At 52.7% G+C, this 14,328-nt stretch overlaps 2 protein-coding genes across 12 annotated transcripts in view; one reads left to right on the forward strand and one right to left on the reverse strand.

Annotated features, from left to right (window-relative positions):
* Positions 1 to 3,434, forward strand: part of ZRANB1 (zinc finger RANBP2-type containing 1) — a 62,504-nt gene extending 59,070 nt beyond the window's left edge. For all 3 annotated transcript variants that reach the window (XM_034985818.1, XM_034985811.1, XM_034985827.1), the window contains exon 10: positions 850 to 3,434. In XM_034985818.1, the coding sequence (XP_034841709.1) occupies positions 850 to 1,068 (219 nt within the window). In that variant the 3' untranslated portion in view covers positions 1,069 to 3,434. The remainder of the gene's footprint in view (positions 1 to 849) is intronic.
* A 1,056-nt stretch (positions 3,435 to 4,490) lies between these two features.
* Positions 4,491 to 14,328, reverse strand: part of CTBP2 (C-terminal binding protein 2) — a 157,883-nt gene continuing 148,045 nt past the window's right edge. For all 9 annotated transcript variants that reach the window (XM_034985886.1, XM_034985900.1, XM_034985850.1 and 6 more), the window contains 6 exons: positions 12,433 to 12,639; positions 9,352 to 9,566; positions 8,748 to 8,878; positions 8,081 to 8,208; positions 7,458 to 7,575; positions 4,491 to 5,725 (listed from right to left, as the gene is read on the reverse strand). In XM_034985886.1, coding sequence (XP_034841777.1) covers positions 5,545 to 5,725; positions 7,458 to 7,575; positions 8,081 to 8,208; positions 8,748 to 8,878; positions 9,352 to 9,566; positions 12,433 to 12,639 — 980 coding nt within the window. In that variant the 3' untranslated portion in view covers positions 4,491 to 5,544. The remainder of the gene's footprint in view (positions 5,726 to 7,457; positions 7,576 to 8,080; positions 8,209 to 8,747; positions 8,879 to 9,351; positions 9,567 to 12,432; positions 12,640 to 14,328) is intronic.

The following is a 14,328-nucleotide window of genomic DNA, read 5'->3' on the forward strand; positions in this document are numbered from 1 at the left end:
GACGCCTGAAACGAGCCCCTCAAGAGCAGGGAGTCTTGCAGAATATGGGGGAAGAGAGCTGTAGGGAGAGGGTACCTCAGGGCCCCAGTGTGGTTTGTGGGGAGAGGGGGTTGAGGGGCTCAGGGATGCCAAGGGGCTCGCCAACAGCCTTTTAAAGCCTTGGCTTTGACTCTGGGCAAACGGGGAAGCCCACGGCCCGTTTGTCCGGTAGAGGACCACCGGCTGCTCGGTGTGGGGCCTAGAGACTAGGTGCCTGGAGCAGTGGTGGGGGCCGGAGCGCCAGCTAGGAGACCGCTGTAGATGCAGGGGCGAGGGAGGTGTCGACCAGGCAGGGGTGGTGAGGCTGTGTAGAAAGAACACGCTCAGAAAACCCATATTCTTACAAAACTATTGCTCTTTTATTTAATGTACTAGTAGTTCTAAAACTTCTATAATCAGGACATTAGTAGAACATAATTTTTATAACTTCATTCTGTGAAGACTTTACTGAATAAACTTACCTTGTCATGTGTTTGAAGCTGAGACTTTGTTTTTCTAGTCTTTTCTTTGCCAAGATCAGTGTATTAGGTAACATTTGGTTTTTCCTGTTCTTTCAAACAAATTAACTCATTAGTAGGTGGTTTTTCCCCCTGTGAGATTTTCCTGTGAATTTTCCCATTGATGTTTTTATGTTTAAGTATAGGAAACTGGGTTTTATCATAAAATTGATGAGAGACTGAAACCACGTGAAAAGTTTGTTGCTTTGACCTTTTCGTTAGTAATCCTGTCAGCTGTGTTTTCTTTAGACTTTTCCTAGCAGGTCTCTGATCTGTGGTATTCTTTCCCCTTTTCTTCACATTGCTCTAAAAGCTAGGTAATGAGGAACAGCAAGAGAAACTGCTCAGGGAGTGGCTGGACTGCTGTGTGACCGAAGGGGGTGTGCTGGTGGCCATGCAGAAAAGTTCTCGGCGGCGGAACCACCCCCTGGTCACGCAGATGGTAGAGAAATGGCTTGACCGCTACCGACAGATCCGGCCTTGTACGTCCCTGTCAGATGGAGAGGAAGATGAAGATGATGAAGATGAATGAAAAAAATCAAAGAGCAGAAGACCAGGGTATCAACTCTGTGGCGACCCCCAAGCTAGTGTGGTGCACGCTCCAAGCAGAGCGCAAGGCATGGAAGGAACCAGATCTGCCAGGATCTGCCCGGAAGGGCTTTTCTAATACACACCCAATGGAGATGACGTATCTGCTGTGTGAGGAGACAAGAGAACTTTGTTTGGACTACAGTTTGTAAAAAAAGAAAAAAAAACTAATTTTATTAAGACAGAACTTTTTTCCTTTCAAATTGTAAATCTGTCTATAAATGTAACGCATGTGGTTGTGTAAGAAGTTGTGTAATAGGACAAGTTGTACCAGCATCTTCATATTATTGAGAAGTTTTTTCCAGCACGGGCACCTCCAAAAGCACATGGCAGATGACTCTTTGTTCCTTTGAGATACTCTTTTTGAAGTAGAACCTGGCATTCTACTTCCATCTTAAAAGGCCCACTTTACGTTGAGTCATTAGAGCTCATTAGAGATTTGGAAACTTTTTGTACAAATTATCCACAGCAAAACATAAAAATAAAAACAAGCTTTTATTAATAATTTAGTTCCTGTCATGCCCAATAAAACGAAGTCAAATCTTTAAGGAACAAACTGCAAGGAAAGTAAGAATTGTTTGAGTGAACTTCATACATACGTCATTCCCTTGTTTTGGAAAGGGTTTTGGTTTCTATTATTTCGTCTTTTTTTAAGCTTCTGATATGCCCCTTTTCAGTATTTAGGTATTTATTTGTTTGGAAGAGCACCCTTAACATGAGGGTTCTTTTCCCAGAGTCCGGGCGGCAGTCTCTCTGTGAGTCGTCATTCCCGGGATGTAAGTTAGGGAAGAGCCTGGGGTACAGGCCCACTTGTAACTAAATGAATTGTGTGAAATTTGCGCACTTGATTCAATTGACAATGTTATACTCCCAAATTGCCATGCAGAGGGTCTTTGGATTCTTCCTTGTATCATCAACTCTGCTTTAAGCAAATCGTGTTAGAAAGGCATGCCTTTGCTTGGGCTCATTGGGAATCAGTTAAGTATAGAATAAAGATTTGAAAATGCAGTAAGGTGGAAATGCATTGTATAATGAATTTCTCAGAGTAGTCTGAGAATTTTTGCATGTTGGTTAATTGTGGCCATTCTTATTTAAAAGTTAAAACTTATAATCTTAGATAGAAATCTTTTTATAAAAAGTATTATTTGACCACTTCAGGTATATGTTCAATACTGGGTAAAAATTTCAGACCTATCTCAGGAACACATGAAAGACTTAGTGTCCTGATAAGCACTTTGTAGACTATTGATATGGCAAGGAATTTGGAAAGCAGCCCCATACACACACACACACACACACACACACTGTTCCTTCCCTTTGATGAAAAGGCTGTGAAAAACCTTTAAATATTTGCTTCTTGTTTTTTTCTGAGTTCTGTTTAGATGGTGTTTGAAATGTGCACAACCTCTAATTTGATGCTGGAATACTAAAAATAGAAAAACACCCATGAGATGTCATGTCTTTAGTTACTTCTCCCCTCTCGGAACAGTGCAGATTCCCAGGATGAGAGGATCACTTGTGCTGTATGCTAAAACTTGCAGGAAACTTTTGCAATTTGATTTCATATAAATGAGTTTTGGTGTAATAATGGTAAATGTTACTGTTCTAAGTGGCTAGGTTTCCCTACAAATTGACTCTCTGGTTGGCTTTCATTTTGGTCAGTAATTAAGTTTTTAGAAGGCTGTCGTTCTACTTAGCATAGCAGCTCTATAAACTTTTCTCTATACATAGGAAGAATTCTTTAGTGGGCACAGATCCTATTCTAGTTGCTGTTAAGCAAAACTACCCTCTCAATTGAAGAAGCCAAAGAGAAACGTTTGAGAGAAGTGTCTAGTCACTATGGTCTACACTGCAGTCAATGCTGTCCAGAAATCATAGGCTCAGTACTTAGCCTGTGTGTGGTGGTCTGCTGAGTGTTGCTTCCCCTGAGGTGCCTCTTTATTTATTTATTTATGATCAGTGATCCTGACCACACCTAGTTTAACGGGTACAGCATTCTTCCCTGTGGGAAAGGTAGAGCATTGCATTTCCTAGGCTCCAGACAGGGATGGGGCTTTAAATGGTTTTCAGAGCAGATTGGCCACTAATGGCCAAGATGTTGAATCAATGCTATGTTAAGCTCTTGAACTATTAAACAGCCATAATTGTTGTCCCGAGATAGAGTACGCAGTCCTTTCTCAAAGATGAGGTCTTGGTTGACTCTGGACAGTAATTACCTTACCTGTATGGACTTAACTTTATGGTTCTTTTTTAGGGAGAATACAGTGTGGTGTTTTCTGTTCTAATTAAACAAAACCTAGGTGCACCATGGATTTGAACTGGCCTTTTTGTTTTTGACTCTAGGCTCACCGTGTCCCAGACTCCCATCTGTGTTACGGGAACACTGCTTGCTTTAGGCAGTTGGGGAATCTCCTTTTTGCACATGTGTGGTCATGCCCTCATGGACAACATCCTGGTTACGTAACGAGGACGTTCAGCTCCCATTCCGTTTCCTGGAGTGATGGGTCAGTCAGTAACCATGTGCTCCACCTCTTCCATAGGAGGTTGTTTTAATGTAATTTTTCTGGGAGGGTTGGGATGGGGCCACCACCTTCAGATGAGGGAGGAGGTTGATGTTTGAAGGTGCCATCATCGCCCCTCCCCCCGTCTTCTTCATGGGAAGGGGAGGAGAAAGGAGTGACAGGGAGTTGGGTACCTGGAATTGGACCTGATGGATGGGTTGATAGTGTGGCTACCACTAGAACAAAAGGGTTTAATGCTATTCAAGAAGGAAAATCCTTTAAATCAACAACTTAAAGTTCTTAGCATATGGAAATGGCTGATGTTAATTATTTTGCAACATTTCTTTGTAAATATCATTTAAAAGAATTTTGAGATTCACTTCCCTTCCTGCATTAATGCTTGAGCCAGGTAATTCTGCTTTTGGGTAAATTAAAATCAAAACTCTCTAACTTGACCAATTTTGTTTCTTGAATCGACTTAGTTCCAACCCACGATTTCATCTTGAGGATGTCATGATTTGATAACGATGGACTTAATGGGCGGTTTTCTGATTTCTGGGTTAAGCTATCATAGGTAATCACCTGCATATGGGCAGATGGAAAAGTGTTCGTCTTCGAACCCAGGAGGAACACGAGTTGAAAACTGGCTAATTGAGAATGTAGTTTGCCTTTAAAACATCTCAAGTAGAGAACATTTACCTGGGTGAGATGTACTTGAATTTCAGAACTTAACAAATTTTTATTACTTTTTATTGAAAACTGCACTGAACGCTAAATGTCCACCTTTACAATAAACAGACACAGTAGCGGTAACTCACACTAAAACAAAACACTTCCGATAGCCATTATTTTTCTGTTTGGGACAGTTTTAAAGGATTTTTTTTTTTTTTTTTGTCACAAAAACAGGAATGTACCTATACAAAGGCTCAAAATAGGCCATCTTTTAAACAAAAAGGCGATGATTCACAAAAGACTATGAATATAACATGTAACTAGTTGATACAAATCTAATAGGATTTGTTAAAATCAGTCACATCTAATAACACACCTGAAGTGTTCTTGTATAAAATATCACGTGAAGAAAAGAAGATTTATCAATGTCTAAAAAAGTGGGTTTGTTCATAGACAATCTGACAAGTTACCATAAAAAGTGTTTCCTGAGACATAAGGAAATGCAACATTATTTTTCTTGAACTCTTTTAGCTCAAGACTTTCCACTCAATAAAATAGCTGAGGATCTGAAACTGAGAAAATATATTTGAGTACAAACAGCTTGTGAAACTTAATACTTTTTTCTTTTTTTTTTCTTTTTTTCCTTTTTTTGCATCATCAAGAGGGTATCACTGAATTCACAACCAACTCGCCCGCTCAGTACGCAGTTCAGATGGGAGAGAGACTTCTGTACGCTTGCGGTGGTTAACACGGGCACACAGTTTTCTCCCCCTTCTCTGTAGTAATTTAATCTTCCTATCAGCAAGAGAGGTCACCAGCCCCCATGGACCGAAGGGACTAGAGTCATAGGAGGGGGATTTCCTCTTAGTATTTTTTATTTGACGTTTGGAACTCCTGATGCAACATTCTAGAGCAAGGTGTTCAGGACCTGCTGTGCCCAAGGGGCTGATAAAGGAAAAGGATCTATTTATTCTTTGTGATTGGATGCACAGATGAAGAACGTAACACACAATAACAGAAGTTGGTCGTTAATAAATCACGTCCTAGTCTTTCAGCGCTTCCGTCACCAGACGCCAGCTCCAGCCTTCCCACGCCTCGGCTTCCCGCTCTCCTAACCCTGCAGCGTCAGTGATGCGTGGGTCCGGAATCGGTTAAAAAGACGGTCAAAGTCCTTCTCTTAGTTCATCTAGTTTTCACTGTCTCTTGGTCCCAGGTTTATCTGAATGATGACTGTTCGTCATTCTCTGCTATTGCTCATTGGGGTGCTCTCTATTGTCCCCGTGTTTTGTAGGCTGGTTGGGAGAGGGAGCTTGGGAAGGGTGTGCCACGGTGGGGAGGTTGTGAGTCACCGGGATGCCTCCGGGGATGATCCCTTCCATGGCTGCAGGAAGTCCGCCGGGAGCCACCCCCACGATGCCTGGCGGGTATCTGAGGAGCACACAGAGAAAGGGCCAGTAAGTTGGGAGCAGGGAGGAGCCGAGCCCTTGGCTCTGCCTACTTGGGGTTGTTGTTTTTAAATAGGTTAGTCACTTTACCCCCCAAGGCAAGGAGAAATCTACATGAAAAATCTAAAACTCTGACATTTAACTCCTAAACAACAAAATCTATGTAGTCCAATCAAAACACTGCCACAGACTGTAGCTTTCACACCATAGGAACAGCCCGTATTACGTCCACGGACACTACTGCATTTGGGAAACATTCTGTCCAAAAAAGGCTCCCCAGGTTGTCCGGCTGCCTTAGAAAGTATTCATTGGTTATATCGATGCTTTTAATGGTTTCCCAACAGACCAGACCCTAGGCGAGCTAGCTGTGTGCTCTCGGGGCCGGAGGTGCGGGACGAGACCGCGGCGGCAGCAAGGGAAGAGGTGAGCTGGCGAAGACGGGCCTTACCGCATGGGCACACGAGCTGCTGGGCGCAGAAGGACACGTGGCACTAAGCCCCCCACAGAACGTGCGGCTCTTAGCAAATGCGAGTGCGGGTCTTGAAACATGCCTCGGATAAAAGGGACTTAGGAGGCAGGCGCTTTAGAATTAAAAGACTCATTCTCCACATTCTCAAACCCCTGACCCATGGCTCCCCGCCCCGCACCCTGTACGAGTGCTCACTGGTCGGTCAGAAACGGAGGACTCCCCAGGACTTGGTGAGCTACAGCCCCTCGAGCATAAGCCTCATTCCAAGGGGCCAGGGAGGCTTGGTCTGTCAAAGGGAAGAATTAAGAGGGGGCCTTGGAAGGACAGGCTGCCAACAATAAGGAACAGGAACCTGGGGCCGAGGCAGGTTCAAGTGATGATACCGAAATACTATTAAAAGGGTAAAAAAGGGTGGGACATTAATAGAAGACGGCAAACCGAGATGTAAATAAAGCCGCGAGACCTGGGGAGAAAACCGCATGACTTCCTCAGAGTCTGAGCCTTCACCTGTGGGTCCTCCTCCACCAACTACAGTTCCACCCGCCCCCCCCCCCCCCCCCCCCCCCCGCCCGGTGGTCAGAGCCGTGCTTCACAACGGGGGAGGTTGGGCAACAGCTCGAGAGCCATTTTCGGTTATTAGGGCTGCGAGCGCTGGTGGAGGCCAGGGCCACCGGGACGCATCGCGGAGTGCAAAGGCTAGGCCCCAGGGGACAATGATCTGGCCGGTAAGTGAATACTGCCAGGGGTGGGGCAACCGTGGGTTACAGTAAGCCAGACCGCGATTTCCTCCTGGAGTTCAAGGCTGCAGCTCCTTTATAAAGCCGGACTTTGATTTCCCTGTGAGCCCAGCCATGGTGGGGCAGAGACCATGGGAAATGGGTCTGTGTGGGCTCTGGGCCAGAAGTTTCAAAGGAGCAAACAAATTCACCAGCAGGCGCTTCCCCTGAAAATCTTCCCGGTACCTTCTCACGCAGAAGCCGCCTGCTTCTGAAGCGGCTGGGGATGCAGGGGGATTCCTCGCGGTGTTCAGACCCTTTGGGGAACGCACTCCCAATTCCCGCTCCTTACAAATAGGAACCCCAATTCTAGGCTGTATCCCAAGAGTTGTGTTTGCTCCACAGAAACTGGGCAGTGGCACATGTGCGAGGACAGCAGACTTGGTGCAGGGAGACTCCGTGGTTCCCCATCTCTCCTCCCCCTCCCCGGGGGAGCCCTCCAGCGAGGCCGGTGCCATTCCGCTTCTCACCTGTACGTGGCGCCGTTGAGCTCCGGATGGATTGCTTGCTGATCTATTACTGACCAGGGAGCTGTTGTGACGAAGAATTCCTTGTTCACACAGTTTCTTAAGCTTTCGGGGATGCGACCTGGAATAGGAGGATTAAAACTAATCAGACGTATTTTTTTAAGGTCACAGTGAGTTACAGATCACGCTCAGTAGCTGCTGCTGGGGGAACCCTCTACCGTGTTTGAACTATGGAAATCTGAGTGTAAAGTCTCTCACTCTGGAATGAGAGGGCCGGCCCTTCCATTTTCAGAAAAGGTGCAGCATTGCGGGGCCTGTGCCCTGCGCTCTTCACTCCAGCCCCCCCCTTCCCCCAGGAACAGAAAGGAGCCTCTCCCCTGGCTCCCTCCACACTTCGCACGCTTATGCTGGCTGATTGAAAAGGAATCCGTTTCCTCTGAAATTGAGTTCAGGGCTTGGATGAACTGGGTCCAGCTCCTTCCAAACGTAATCAACTTGATCCCTAAAACCTCCTCTGCCTGAGTAGCAAGCCTCCGTAAGCCCCCTGGCGCGTTAGCTGAGCCGCAGGGCCCCGGCCGTCCTTCCCGCCAGGCGCTGGCTGGCGGGGCCGCAGCGGGCGGGCTCACCTGTGATTGCCCGGCGGATCTCGGTGGCGGCTGCCTCCCGCATCTCTAGTGAGGCTTGCTCACTATACCAAGCTGTGTGGGGCGTACAGATGAGATTCGGTGCATCTTTCAAGGGACCCTGAGCAAAGCTAGATAAACGTACAAAAACACAACAAATGAGAAGAATTGGGTATCGCTCCCTACCTACTCCAAGAGAGAGCTGGTGGCCATGCAGCGCACTGACCAGTTTACCTGTGTAGAGAACAGTGGCTAGTACATCTCCTAAAGGCTGGGAATTCAAGAACATACTGATCAGACCTTCTAAATGAGTGTCAGGAGGGATGAGGGACGCAGGAGGAAAGATCTTCGGAGGATCGGCAGGGCCCGCCTCTAAGCAGAACCCGCGGTCCAGGGGACAGATGACGCCCGCTCCTCTCTAGACCAACACACCATTTTTCTTCCTTTCGGACATTCGTGGGCCCCCTGGCCCTTTTACACTCCAAGTACAGCACAGCCCTTAGAGCAGAGGCTGTAGGTCTCTGGTTTCCTCCCCAGGAGCCGCTTCTCCGGGGACGTGCCCTGCGGTCACAGTGTGGGGCGCGGTCAGGGCTAGAAGCAGGGCCCGTGAGTTCCTGGTGTGAGGCTGGGAGCTCAGCTAACGATCGGGTCAGCAGCCCAGCAGACCCACCTGAAAGGCTCCGATTCATGCACGTCGAGGGCTGCCCCTCGTATCCTGCCTTCCTTGAGGGCTTGGGCTAAGGCTTTCTCATCCACCAGCCCACCGCGGGCCGCATTCACTAGGAATGCTCCTTGCCTCATCTGTGGGAGGAAAGCAAGCCGTTAGATGCCACCACGCTGGAAGGCACCTGCCCGGAGGTTTCAAGAAACCAGCCACGGCCCGGACCGAGGAGTTCTGCTGGTCCGGCTGTTGAGTGCGTGTGCGGCAGGGCAGGGGAGGGGCGCAGGGGTGCCAGCGGCAGCTGGGGGGGTTTCTGCGCTGCCTCCGAGAGGGCCATAAGGCGGGCAGGCTGGAGTTGTGGCCTGTCACCTGCCTGTTGCTTCTTGGGAGGCCAAACCTGATTGAGACAGGTCCCTGCTGGGTCCTGGGCCAGCCCCCGTTTGTCCCGGGGCGATGTGGCCCATCCCGTGCTGGGGCCTCACCTGGCCCCTCACTGATGTCCTGGGGGTGGTCTTCCCTTTCCACGCGCGTGTCCACGACCACTTCCCGTCCCCTACCCCCCTTTTGTTTGGTTGGAAGTCTCCAGGGGCTGAGGGTATCTATGTCCAGTTACCTGCTTTATAGTAAAGTCATTGATGAGGTGGTGGTTATGTTCGTTGAGATTACAGTGCAAGGAGACGCAGTCGCTCTGATACAGTAAGTCCTGCAGGGTGTAGACCCTCTGCACGCCCAGGGACCGCTCTATCCCATCCTGCAAGTAGGGGTCATAAAATATGACGCTGAATCCAAAGGCCTTGGCTCGAACAGCAACCGCCTGCCCCGTGCGACCTGTGCAGAGAGAGAGCGTCCAGGTGAGCGAGTCCGCAGTCCCGTCTGCTGCCGCCCAGCGCTCCGGATGCCGCGCCTTGTGTGGGCCCCAGCTGTCCCCGCTGCCAGGGGAACCGCGTGCCCAAAGCTGGGTGATGCTCTCAGCCAGCACGGCTCCTTGGCTTCCTGGGTGAGGAGCGGGGAGCTTGTTGTTTGCAGCGGGGGGTGTGTGTGTGTGTGTGCGCGCTAAAGCTCCTGGGATGGACCTTCTCAAACATACAGCTACAGAGAATGTTCTAGTGAATGCCATGTGCCCCTCCCCCAGTTCCAGCCAGCACCACAGTCTCCCATCCTCATTTCTCTCTCCCCGAGGTTTCTGGGTACACAGCAGGCTTCTTAACCTGAGCGTCCTTTCTTGAGACAGCGAGGGCAGTAACAGAGAACATTCTCTTGCCAATTAGCACAGGGTTTGCTCACGGAAGGGGCACAGGGATTGGAAGGGGCCCCTGCAGGGCGGGAGACTCACTTTGATGGGGAGGGGGAGCCACGTACCGGTCAGGTATGCAGACTGGTTCTGACCTGCTGGGGGAGCCCCAGGCCCCTCCCTCTAGCAGGTTAGTGGCCCACACCACCTAACAGGACCGGACGGCCTCCCTGTCTCCGAAGTGGCTGTCATTTGCACAAGCCCACGGAACCCCACGGCTAGCGCCTCCAGCTTCCCAGAGCTGTTTTCGGCTTGAAAACAAAGTGGTTTGCGTGATGCTTGAATGGGCTCCTCTGGGAAGTGTGCAGAATCGTCTTTGTCTGAAACCACTGCTCAACGGGGCTGGGGAAGGAGGTGGAGACGAGGGAAGGTGTCCCTTCCCAAACAGGAAGCCCACACGAGGGCAACGTGGAGGTGGACTGTCCCCCACTCCTGCGGGCTGGAGGGCCAGCTGCAGGGCAACGGGTGCGTGCTTATCCCTCCTGTCCTCCCTCCTCGGTGTCACCACTTGGAGGCAGCGAACTGGGAACTGTAGCCACACACCCCAGCGGACAGACAGGCACAACAAAGGTGACAAGCTGGAGAAGAGCGCCAGGGGCCTACGACACCCCTGACGTCCCTGCAGCATGGGACACACGACCCCATGCTCTCAGCCCACACAAGAACGCCCCCCCTCACTTCCGCGTCCTAACGCGCTTTGCCTGGAGATGGGGCTTCCCGGCTGTAGCTGCCGGGGCCCGAGCGTGATTTTCCAGTTTCTCCTTTTCATCAGTCCCCTAACCCTCGTGTTTTCACTAGCTTCTCCGTCAGCCATGAGGTTTTCCTAAGTTTCTACAAGACCTAGTGACTTAATGCTGTTACTGACTTGATCAAAACTGAGCCTTGCAGAAGCCAATTGTCTTGGCCTGAAAAATATAAAATATATATATATATATTGTTGCCACTGGCTGGCTGGCCGCAAGCACCATCCCACCACCAGCCCGGGCTGGGGCCACGCTCAGGGCTGGGCCGCCCCCCACTCTGGGTGCTGCTTCTCAGCGAAGCCTCAGGCAACCGAACGCTTTCGGGGGGAGGCATCAGGCAGCCTCCGACTAGGCCTCCTCCCGTCCGGAGTCCTGTCTGCACTTGGGAAGGCTATAGACAGACCTGAAAGGCAGCAAGGCGACCTCACCGTCAGAGAGCACGGGGAGCAGGGGCTGAGGCGGTGCTGGCTTAGTCTCAAGTGAACGGGGCTCAAACCACGGGACTGCAAAGGACGGCAGAGGGCTCAGCCGCTGCAGGGGTGAGAACACGTGCCATGTTCTAAGCAGCATCTCCAAGGGCCACTGCGCAGAGCCACGGGAGGCCCCGGGCACCAGCAGAGGGCGCTGCGGCCCCCACACGACGCCCCGCGTTGCCTATGGTCACTCGCAGCGTCCACTCAAGAAAAAGTGAAGAGGACTCCTTCGTAAATCGTTGAGAGGAATGCCTTCGAGAGTGTGATCACCCCTAACACCTGCGCTCTTGAATCACCCTGGGGAGTTAGATGCGCCCTCCCCAAAGAAACCCAGCTCCCTCTACCTTGTTCAGGCTGGCACCCAGGGGCCATCCCAGGCGTCCTGACCCTTGGCTTTCTGGAAACAGCTCTGAGCTAAGGGTCGAGTGACAGCTTGGGGAGCCCTCTGGAAGCCAGGCCCAGCACCTGCTACCCACCCCACCTACTTCTCGTGCCTTCTCTGAGCCCTAAGAGGCAGCCATGTGTTATCACGCCCTTCCCGAGCTACAGAGTGGGACACCCAAGCAGAGAGGTCAGCGAATTTCCTCAAGGTCATGGAATGGCCGAGTGGCGGGGCTGAGACTCAGCAGTAAAGCAAGCCCCCCTGAGCCCGTGTGCTTTGAAGACCACGTCATCAGGCTGCTTTCCGTCACAGCTCACCGTGTCCTTGGTAACCCGCCTAGGACGCTCATAGGGCCGCGTTCTAAGCTGATGACCTGGCCATGCCACCTTCCGGCTCAAAATCCTTCAGGGACTCCCTGCTGCCACCTTGGCCTGGCATTTGAGGGTCTCCAGGGGCTGGGCCTTGACCATGGCCCAGATCTCGGCTCAGCCACCAGCCCCCATTCGAGCCCCAAGCCTGCTGGTTTCTCCACAAGGCAACTCCAGCAGCCCCCGCCCAGGGCAATCGGCGGGCACACAGCCCCTCCTTTGCCCAGCGGGGGAGACTTTCCCCTGCGCTGCCTGCTCCCCACCCAGCCCTGCAGACCCACTCCCAGAGGGGGCAGTTGCCTTGTCGGCCTCTGGCTCCCCCGGTGGACAGGGAAGGCCAGCTCCCAGGGCACCGGCCGTTCCGGGCTCGGGGTGGGGGTGGGGGGTCCCCGCGCCAGCACCGGTGGGTGGGGGGCGGGCTGGGCAGCTGCACCTACCGAAGCCGATGAGGCCCAGCGTCTCCCCGCGGATGCGGGCTGCTCCCGAGGCCACCTCCCGGATCTGCTCGACGCTCTGGACCCGCGTGCCCTCCCGCAGCGCCTGGTACAGCCACGTGTTCCGCCGGTACAGATTGAGGATGTGGCAGATGGTGGAGTCGGCCGTCTCTTCCACGGCCGCGGACGGGATGTTGCACACGGCGATGCCTGGGGAGGACAGGGCCCGGCCCCCGGGTGAGGACCCCCGAGGCTCCCCGAGCGCCCAGCCGAGGGGCAGGGAGGCGGAGCTGGCGCTTCAGCCACGGACTCGGCGTGTGGTCCCACCAGGTCAGGCTCTGAGGCCTGCCCGTCACCTGGGAGACATGGACCCTCGGGCTCCGATGCTCAGGGGCCTCCAGCCCCCACATCCATCCCAGGCTCACCGCACCCCCAGGCCCCCACTCACCCCACATCCCGCCCACCCTTTGCTTCTGGACCCTGTGTTCGGGAAGCAAGCAGTGGGCAGCTGGAGGGGTGAGCAGCCAAGAGGCTGGAAGCCTGCCCGCGTCCGCCGTGGACAGCAGGAAACCAGCATGCAGAGACCCCCCCCCCCGCCCAGGGTCGTGTCCAGAAGACCAGACTCCTCACAGCGAACCCTCCGGACCTTCCTCCTGGGGCTGGGCTGGGGGCACGGAGATTGGCTTCTTGTTTACAGTATTTTAAGTCTCTTGTGATGAACATGTGAACACTTGTTTTGAAAAAGGGCAAGATGGAAGAATTAGGAACCAACACCTCCCCCTCAGCACGGGCCCGAGTGGGGCCAGGACGGAGCTGATGCCTGAATTGAGCCCCACGCCCGTTCAGTGGGCCCTGCCCACGATCCTACTCGGGCAAAAAGAACACCAAGCGGACAGGGGGGACTGCCCTGCTTTCTGGAAGAGCATTTAGGGCTAGGGGGGCAGCTGGTAAGGGCTGGCCCCCAGGCTCTGGGGCCGAGGGGCTGCTGGAAGAACCACCCCACGTCTCCAGCAGGCAGAGCTAGGCACTGACCTTCCTTGGTAGGAGGGTGTTTGGGGGAAGAACGCAAATGTCTGCCAGACGTGGGAGGGGTGCAGGAACAGGGGGCCCGGCTGGGCTGTGGCAGAGAACACGGGGCCTGTCAGGCAAGCAGCTTTCTGACGGACATAGGTATCCAGGCACCCGTCAGACGAGCTCAGAAAACCACCTTTTAATCCCAGGTTTGGGACCCAAGGAACACAAGGGGCAGGGCCTCCAAGAAGGCAGCCCTGCCTTTCTCTACCTTCTCAAGCCCGGCAGTGGGGACAAGAGCACCAGAGCCTATGTGGCTCACCTGAGGGAACACAGGACCACAGGACCCCCCATGCTGAGCACCCCCTTTCTAGTAGCTGTGTGACCACCCCACAAGGGCTGCCCTGAGGTCCAGGGTCTCCGTGACCCCCCTCAGGAGGACAGACAGCTCAGAGGGAAAGCCCCCATGAGCACATCGTCCCACCTGGTCCCAGCCACCTGCCGGGGGACAAAGTGTCCGACAGATCTAGGCTGCCGAAACTTCCATGAGCTGGAAGTTAGTTCTGCAAACAGCCACAATGGAGCCCGCTCCACGCGAAACAGGCCAGCCTAGAATTTGGGCTGCGCCAGAAGTCAGGGTTTTGTGATGGTTTCCAATCCTCTGAGGAACCGGAGGTGTTCTGGCCAGAGTCCAGCAGGAGGGTCCGGCAGTGGACCCTCGGCCACTACCCAGCCGACCCCCCGGGCCTGGGACCAGCTGCGCCCTGGGAGCCGAGACCGGAGGGGACGTGCTGGAGGAGGGGGTCCCCACGCGCGTCCGTGTGACACAGAGCATCACATCTGCCCACCCCCGGGGGGGGTGTGTGTGTGCAAAGGGACACTGCTCAG

Source organism: Mirounga leonina, unplaced genomic scaffold, assembly GCF_011800145.1.
Source record: "Mirounga leonina isolate KUSES-001 unplaced genomic scaffold, KU_Mleo_1.0 Mir_114, whole genome shotgun sequence".
NCBI classification, from domain to species: domain Eukaryota; kingdom Metazoa; phylum Chordata; class Mammalia; order Carnivora; family Phocidae; genus Mirounga; species Mirounga leonina.